The 9,742-nt window shown below is 34.4% G+C and overlaps 1 protein-coding gene across 1 annotated transcript; it reads right to left on the bottom strand.

Annotated features, from left to right (window-relative positions):
- Positions 1-375: 375 nt before the first annotated feature.
- LOC103017141 (putative G antigen family E member 3) lies at positions 376-2,891 on the bottom strand. The gene is made up of 4 exons (XM_057538995.1): positions 2,817-2,891; positions 2,288-2,396; positions 1,369-1,494; positions 376-398 (listed from the first exon to the last, which is right to left on the bottom strand). Exons 1-4 carry the CDS (start codon positions 2,889-2,891, stop codon positions 376-378), a joined length of 333 nt encoding a protein of 110 aa, XP_057394978.1.
- Between the last annotated feature and the right edge of the window lie 6,851 nt (positions 2,892-9,742).

Below are 9,742 nucleotides of genomic sequence, written 5' to 3'. Positions count from 1 at the left end.
CAATACCATAAATGAGAAAAGGAAATAAAAGGTATACTGTTTAAAATGGCAAAACCAGAACATTATTCAAAGATGATATGATTGTGTTATTTTTAAAATCCAAAAGGATCAAGAGATAAACTTCTGGAATTAATAAGCATATTTAGCAAAGTTGCTGGAAAATATATCAGTTCACATTTTTTCTCTATATACAGTCCCAAATACTTAAAAACTTGCAAAAAAGATACAATTTTCAAAAACATCAAATACCTAGGAATAAATTTAATAAAATTATGCAAGAATTCTTTGAAGAAATTTGTAAAACTTTATTGAGAGATGGTTAACAGTCAAATTTCCAACATAGGGACAGCGTACTTGGCTTCAGTCTACCTTTGTTTAAATCCGTGGTTGTCCTTCACCTATAATAAAAAGAATATCGAGGCAGATTACTTTGCAGAACTTTATTTAGATGACTATAGCTATACAAAGGACACTACAGTTTTGATGGATTAAAGCCAGTCCCTAGGGGTGACCCTTTGGCTTACATTCAGTTAACCTCTGTATAGATATTGAAGGTAAACTTTTAGTCATATAAACAGCAATTTTAATCACATCACTTTTTTAGTGCAATAAGGAGACAAAGAGACTGTTCCAGTTCAGTGCAAATTTAATCAAATTAAATTATTTAAAGGTAGGTATAGGTAGAAAGGGAAAAATAACATACTTTCAGTAATAATCCAACCAAACAAAAAACTAAGGAAAAATATGTTTTCAATGTTTTGACGTGAAATAATATTTTGAATATAAGATGTGCTTGGAACTACCTAAGCAAAGTAAACAGAAAGGCCATTATTGCAATTGTTTTGTCTGTATTGTGGAAAAATGCAAAAATGTTTCTTTGGGATAGTTTAGTCTTTATGTAGCTGTTTTAAGTAGGGTAAACATTTGTCCCCATTTTCACCCATACTCTTGTCTCTTTACACACTTAAAAGCATTTCCGTTTATACAAAAAAATTACATGTCCACACTAGTTTTAAACCATTACCACCATAGGTGACATCAAAATATAAACTGATGTTTATTATAATGTGTTATATGAAAAGCAGGCCTTTATAAAATATCTGAAAATTATTAGTTGTTGACTAAATGACTTATACTCAAAAGTGAGAAAATACTTTTGGATCTTATAACGCAATATAAATTTGACCCAATTTGTTCCCATCTTTGATGGCTTACTATGACAGTCACTGTGGTCTGAACTGCCTTTCTAATAAACTTTGTATGTGAAGTCTGTTATTAAAATAGCAGTAATGTTACCTCTATATTAAAAAATATATAATATTGTGGAAAATAGAAACCCCATAATTTTCATCTTAATGGATAACAAACCTGCTTCTGGCATTTTAATGGGCTCTAGACTTGGTAGAATCTCCTCCTTGACATCAGGACCATCCCCAGGCTCATCCACAGTCTTCAACAGAGCCAGTTCCTGTTGATCAGCTTCCATAGCAGGCCCTTAAAAATAAAAAGGTCATTATTTTAAGAAGTAAAACCATGAAATATGAATAAGGAAATAATAGTCATTCCCTCATCATTATGAAATAAAAGCCTATATGCTCGTATGGTAATAAATGTGATGCATAAGAATCCCAAGAGCATTAGCTTCAGGAGTCTGTTGCCAGAAAAAAGGAAAACAGGTTGTTCAAATATTACCCTTTCCTTCCTTACTCCAGGCTACCCCCAGAAAACTTAATTGTCCCTTTTGTACTTAGCTGTTATTGTACTTGTGTATAAATCAGTGGTTTGTTAGGGTCTTTCTGACTAGATTATAAGTTTCAGACAGAAATTAGGTCTCTCATTGGCACTGAGACTCCAAGCACTTCGTATATTACATGGCATGAGCAGGCACTAATAAATGTTGTGTGGGAAAAATCTTAAAAAAAAAAGAAGATATCAGCAAAATGGCAGGTTAGGTAGTCCCAAACTCTCATTTTCCCATAGAAACATAAAAAAAAAAAAACACACCCAGAAACTGTCTGAACAAACTATATAGGAGCTCTGGAAAGCACTCAAAGGTTAACATATGAAAGCTCAATAAAGAAAAAGCCACTTTCAGAATGTTAGGAAAGTTTTGTGACATTTTTACTTGTCTTCACTCCACATTTTCCCCAGAGTAGTAGCAAGAATTGTTTGAGATATTTTTCTAATGTTTCTTTCCTCTTGTTTCCAGTGTGTCATAATGCATGATGTACAAATACACCTCCACCACCCATAGACCCACAAGGACTCTTATTCCCTCTCTTTTCACCTTGAGCCACAGGTGCTCCTTCACCTTCAATGTCCTGAGCAGGTATAGTATCCTGATTCTCAGATGGTGGTTCCTCTAGTTTAGGTGGTTTATCACTGGGCTGCTGAGCCTAGGGGTGTGATTTTGTGCACAAATTTTAAAAATCAATAATTTATGAATGTATATAATACATACATATATTTAATCATAAGTCTAAATATATTTTCCAACAGTAATATACACACATACACACACACACACAATTTTTTCCTTAATAAAATTGTTAATCTTCTAGCAGACACTAGCTGTTTTAATCTACACTGGAATGGATGTGTGTAATCCATTATTGATAAGCAAAAAATAGGAAACTTAAGAGCACACCTATCCAGGCAACAAGAGAATGTAATCGTCCTGGGTCAATGTTTCTTTCATGAGATTCCATTACATTTTTTATCAATATGGAAGACCATATGAGTGTATATATACTAGTTCAACAACAATAAATAAATAGATTCTGGTAATAGAAAACATCAAATGTTGAAGCACTCACAACCAGAGGCCCAACCACCTGGGAAGACTCTCTTCTTCCTGCAGATTTGGATCTTTTTCTTACATGCCCACTCATATTTCTCACTGAAAAAGAAATATTATAATTTGAAAACTACATGTAAGAGGATAGCTATATATGAACACTATGGCAAAATGGTTATTTGTACTTTAATACCAAATAAGCCTTTGTTTATGTGTGTGAGCAACAAACAGGCGTAGAAATCACCTTAAGACACATGGTAAAAGAATGGGGGCTTTCCTAATGAGGTTTCATTTCACAACTGGACTCATCATGAAAACACTAGAGAATTAGAACTTGAGTGAATAATGGTTTTGCCATACCCCCATTTACTATGCACATGCCTGCAACCCCCAAATAAAGTTTTGTGGGAAAGCATAGACAGGTTCATTCTTTTACATAATGTCTATGGCTGTTTTCTCAAAGAACGACTTGCCCACTTCTCCCTTGGCACCCTGTTCAGGGCACTACAAATCTCGGTATGCAGTCACAACCCCACAGTGGTCTGGCTTCTAGGCCTTTCCTTTACCGTCTGCCCTGCCTCCTGCCTGGGGCCCCACTGCAGACTCCGGATTCTGTGCTCTGTTGTCAGTTTCAGGGCCTCCAGTACCAAGATACCTCAAATAGCACCCCTAAGACTCACCCCTCCTTCATCTGACCCACTGCCCTCAGCCGCCCACCACCCTCCCTCTCCCGCCACCAGTACGAGAGCCATGGCAGCCACGACACCTGTGAGGAGAAGGACGACGACCTCAAAGACCTTCCTCCCCAGATGCTACAGATCACACCATTCAATTCGCTGGAAGCCTGTTGGCTTCCCCTCATACTCACCCCTAACTCCTGGGAGTACTGCTATGAGGATCTACTGGCTGAGTTTCACTGAGCGAGAACCTCTGCTGTCACAGCAATTGGCACAGAAGATGGACGGCAAGGCGCATGCGTGTCAACGGACTAGCTTGCGTCACAAACGACATGCACAAAAACGTGCATGCGTAGCAGTGGGCATGTGCAAAGAGTAGGTCTTGTGTGGCACAGACTGAGGATTTCCCACTGCTGCAGAGAGAACTGGAAGTTCAAGCCCTCCTAAGGACCAAAATGGTCTTCAAAGAACTTTTGTTTTTCCTACCAACCTTTCTTCCATGTCCAGTAAGTTTGGGGAAGATCAGCCCCAGGCTACTCTTAGAGAAGGATGTGCCTTAGAAAAATCCACCGTGATAGAAATAAATATTAAGGATTTTAATACCTCTTTTAGATATGCTTTATTCAATAATTTCCTTTACTGCTTCTTGAGTTTTCTGTCATGCTTGCAATGAGCTTGCCCACTCCAACAGAATAGATACAATTAGTCTTTTTTTGTTGCATTATTGTGTATTCAAACCCTTGATTGACCTGGACAAAGTAGAGTTAGGGATTAACCATAATTTCTTGAACCCTCATTTCTCCCACAGATTTGAAATGGCTCTTTCATTATCGTCCACATTCCCGTTCATTCTGTAATTCACTCCTTTCAATTTTCTTCCATTTCACTCTTTGTCTATACTTGTACCACTACCATCCTATTTTAATGGCTATAGTTTAATTATATTTGAAACACTAATACTCCCTCTCATTACTTCCACTTCTCCTGGCTTTTCTACCACTCTTGTCTTTCAGATGAACATTATGATCATCTTATCCAAAATATTCCCGTTGAGATACTAACTGGTATTGTATATAACTTACAAGTTTATTTAGGGAAAAATGCCATTTTTTTAATGATTTTATATTAACCTCATAGAACAATTTTTTTAAATGAAGGATTTACAATATTACATTAGTTCCAGGTGTGCAATGCTGTGATTCAATATTTTTATAGATTATTTATGCTCCATTTAAAGTTATTACAAAATAATATCTATATTTCCCTGTGCTGTGCAATAGATCTATGCTGCTCACTTATTTTATAAAAGGTAGATTGTCTCTGAATTCCCCACTGTATTTTGCCCCTCCCCCTTCCCTCTCCTTATTGATAACCATTAGTTAGTTCTCTATATCTCTAAGTTGTTTCGGTTTCACATATACATTCATTTCTATTATCTTTTAGATTCCACATATAACAGATATCATGCTTACCTTTATCTGATTTATTTCACTAAGCATAATACTCTCTAGGTCCATCAACATTGCAGCAAATGGCAGTACTTCATTATTCTTTATGGCTGAGTAATATTCCATTGTATGTATTGATATATACCACATCTTCTTAATCCAATTGTCTGTTGATGGGCACTTGAGTTGCTTCCATGTCTTGGCTATTGTAAATAATGCTTCTATGAATATTAGGGTGCATGTATATTTCCAAATTACTGTTTTCATTTTTCTTCCAGTTATATACCCAGCAGTGGAATTGCTAGATCATATGGTAGTTCTATTTTTTGTTTTTTGAGGAACTTCCATAATGTTTTCCATAGTAGCTGCACCAATTTACATTCCAACCAAAGATATACTAGGGCTCTCTTTTCTCCACATCCTCACCAATATCTGTTATTTGTAGAGTTTTTGAGGAGAGCCTTTCTGATAGGTATGAGGTGATATCTCATTGTGGTTTTGATTTGCATTTCTCAGAATTAGCAATGTTGAGCATTTTTTCATGTGCCTATTGGTCATTTGTATATATTCTTGGGAAAAATGTCTATTCAGGTCTGCCAATTTTTAATCAAGTTGTTTGTTGTTTTGATATTGAGTCCTATGAGCTGAATATATATATTGGATATTAAGCCCACATTGGTTATATCATTTGCAAATATAGTCTTCCCATTCAGTAGCTTGTGTTTTCAGCTTGTTCTTGATTTCCTTTGCAGTGCAAAGCTTTTAAGTTTAATTAGGTATCATTTATTTATTTTTGCTTTTGTTTCTTTTGCCTTAGGAGATATATCCAAAACATTGCTACAGTTTATGATAAAGAGTGTTCTCCCTACATTTTCTTCTAAGAATTCTATGGTTGCTTGTTTTACATTTAGGCCTTTAATCCATTTTGAGTTTATTTTTCTATAGGTGTGAGAAAATATTCTAATTTCATTGTCATAGATTAATTGACCATAATTGCATGGGTTAATTTCTGGGTTCTCTATTCTGTTCCATGGATTTATATATCATATTTGTGACACTACTATACTGTTTTGATTACTGTAGCTTTGTAGTATATTTGGAAGTCAGGAAGCTATATACATCTTGCTTTGTTCTTTTTGCTCAAGATTGCTTTGGGAATTCATAAATCCATATACATTTTAGGATTATTTGCTCTAGTTCTGTGAAAAATGCCATGGGTATTTTTAATAGTGAGTTCATTAAATCTGTAGATTGCTTGTGGTAGTATGGACATTTTAACACTAATTCTTCCAATCCATGATGACAGGTTACAAATCCATTTCTTTGTATCATCTCAATTAATCATCTTAATCATTTATTTTTTTTAATAGTGTGCAAATTATAGGTTTTTCACTTCCTTGTCTAAGTTTATTCCTCAGGATTATTCCTCAGGTTGTTTCCTTAATTTCTCTTTCATTTTTAAAATTTTTCTTTTGCTTTATTTTTTTAAGTTTTATTGAAGTATAGTTGATTTACAATGTTGTGTGAATTCCTTCTGTACAGCAAAGTGACTCGGTATATATATATATATATATATATATATATATATATATATATATATTCATATTCTTTTCCATTATGGTTTGTCACAGGACCTATTTTTTTAATATAATTTTTATTTTATACTGGAGTATAGTTGATTTACAATGTTGCATTAGTTTCAGGTATACAGCAAGGTGATTCAGTTATACATATACATATATCCATTAGTTTTAAGATTCTTTTCCCACATGGGTTATTACAGAATATTAAGTAGAATTCCCTGTGCTATACAGTAGGTCCTTATTGAATATATATTTTATGCATAGTAGTGTGTATATGTTAATCCCAAACTCCTAATTTAACCCTTCCCCCAACTTTCCCCTTTGGTAACTGTAAGTTTGATTTCTAAGTCTCTTTCTGTTTTCTAAATAAGTTCATTTGTTTCATTTCTTTTAGATTCCACATGCAAGTGATATCATATGATATTTGACCTTCTCTGTTGACTTACTTCACTTAATATGATAATCACTAGGTCCATCCATGTTGTTGCAAACAACATTATTTCATTTTTTCATGGCTGAGTAATAGTCCATTGTATATATGTACCACATCTTCTTTATCCATTCCTCTGTCAGTGGACATTTAGGTTGCTTCCATGTCCTGGTGATTGTAAATAGTGCACCTATGAACATTGGGGTGCATGTATCTTTTTGACTTACAATGTTATCCAGATATATGCCCAGGAGAGGGATTACTGGATCATACGGTAGTTCTAGTTTTAGTTTTTTAAGGAACCTCCATACTGTTGTCCATAGTGGTTATACCAATTTACATTCCCACCAACAATGTAGGAGGGTTCCTTTTGCCCACACCCTCGCCAGCATTTAATGTTTGTAGAATTTTTGATGATAGCCATTCTGACTAGTGTGAGGTGATACCTCATTGCAGTTTGGATTTGCATTTCTCTAACAATTAGAGATGTTGAGCATCATTTCATGTGATTTTTGGCAATGTATCTTCTTTAGAGAAATGTCTGTTTAGGTATTTTGCTTATTTTTTTTATTGGGTTGTTTGCTTTCTTGATATTGAGCTGCATGAGCTGTTTATATTTTGGAGATTCATCCCTTGTTGGTCACTTTGTTTGCAAATATTTTCTGCCATTCTGTGGGCTGTCTTTTCATTTTGTTTACGGTGTCCTTTGTTGTGCAAAAGATTTTAAGTTTAATTAGGTCCATTTTGTTTATTTTTGTTATCATTTTCTTTACTCTAGGAGGTGGATCCTAAAAGATATTGCTGCAATTTATGTCAAAAAGTGTCCTCTCCCTATGTTTGCTTTTAAGAGTTTTATAGTATCTGGCCTTACATTTAGGTCTTTCCTCCATTTTGAGTTTATTTTAGTGTATGGTGTGAGGGAGTGTTCCAATTCCACTCTTTTACATGTAGCTGTCCAGTTTTCTCAGCATCACTTATTGAAGTGACTATCTTTTCTCCATTGTATATTCTTGCATCCTTTACCATAGATTAATTGACTATAGATGTATGGGTTTATTTCTGGGCTTTCTATCCTTTTCCATTGATCTATATTTCTGTTTTTGTGCCAGTACCAGACTCTTTTGATGACTATATCTTTGTAGTATAGTCTGAGGTCAGGGAGCCTGATTCATTTAGCTCCATTTTTCTTTCTCAGGTTATTCAGGATCTTTTGTGCTTCCCTACAAATTAAAAAAAAATTTGTTCTACTTCTGTGAAAAATACCATTGGTAATTTGATAGGGATTGTATTGAATCTCTAAGTTGCTTTGGGTAGTATAGTCATTTTCACAATGCTGATTCTTCCAATCCAAGAACATGGTATATCATTCCAACTGTTTGTGTCATCTTCAATTTCTTTCATCATCATCTTATAGTTTTTGGAGTACAGGTTTTTTCCTCCTTAGGTAGGTTTATTCCTAGGTGTTTTATTCTTTTTGATGTGATGGTAAATAGATTGTTTACTTTATTTCTCTTTCGGATTATTTGTCATTAGTGTATAGAAATGCAAGAGATTTCTGTGTATTAATTTTATATCCTGCCACTTTACCAAATTTATTGATGGCCTATAGTAGTTTTCTGGTATCATTTTTAGGATTTTCTATGCCATCTACAAACAGACACTTTTACTTCTTCTTTTCCAGTTTGGATTTCTTTTATTTCTTTTTCTGCTCTGATTGCTGCTGCTAGGGCTTCCAAAACTATGTTGAATAAAAGTGGTGAGAGTGGACATCCACTGTAGTTTCCTCATCTTAGATGAAATGTTTCCTCTATGACAACATGCTGGAGAGTTTTTGTCATAAATGAGTGTTGAATTTCGTCAAAAGCTTTATTTGCATCTATTGAGATGATCATATGGTTTTTATTCTGCAGTTTGTTAATGTGGTATGTCACATGTATTGATTTGCAGATATAGAAGAATACTTGCATCCCTAGGATAAATCCCAATTGAGCATGCTGTCTGATCCTTTTAATTTATTGTTGGACTCGGTGTGCTAATATTTTTTTGAGAATTTTTGTGCCTATGTTCATCAGTGATATTTTCCTGTAATTTTCTTTTTTCATGGTATCATGGTGATGTTGGCTGTGCAGAATTAGTTTGGGATTATTCCTTTCTCTTCGATTTTTTGGAAGAGTTTCAAAAGGATAGGTGTTAACTCGTCTCTAAATGTTTGATAGAATTTGCTTTTGAAGCAGTCTGGTCCTATAATTTTCTTTGTTGGAAAAGTTTTAATCACAGTTTCAATTTCAGTACTTGTGATTGGTCTGTTCATATTTTCTTTATCTTCCTCATTCCATTTTGGAAGGTTGTACTTTTCTAAGAATTTGTCCATTTCTTCTAGGTTGTCCATTTTATTGGCATATAGTTGCTTGTAGTTAGTCTCTTATGATGCTTTGTATTTCTGTGGTGTCTGTTGTTACTATTTTTTCATTTCTAATTTTATTGATTTGAGCCCTGCCACTTTTTTTCTTGTTGCGGCTGGCTAGAGGTTTATCAATTTTGTTTATCTTTTCAAAGAATCATCTTTTAGTTTAATTGATCTATTCTAATGTTTTCTTTATCTTTACTTCATTCATTTCTGCTCTGATCTTTATGATTGCTTTCCTTCTGCTAACTGATTTTTGTATTTTTATTTCTCTACTTACCTTAGGAGTAAGGTTAGGTTGTTTATTTCAATTTTTTTTTCACCTGAGGTAAGATTGTATCACTATAAACTGCCCTCTTAGAACTGCTTTTGCTGCGTCCCATAGGTATTGGATCATCGTGTT

The sequence above is a fragment of the Balaenoptera acutorostrata genome, chromosome X (assembly GCF_949987535.1).
Source record: "Balaenoptera acutorostrata chromosome X, mBalAcu1.1, whole genome shotgun sequence".
In the NCBI taxonomy this organism is placed as follows: Eukaryota; Metazoa; Chordata; class Mammalia; order Artiodactyla; family Balaenopteridae; genus Balaenoptera; species Balaenoptera acutorostrata.
This window is presented reverse-complemented; position numbering and strand designations above follow the sequence as displayed.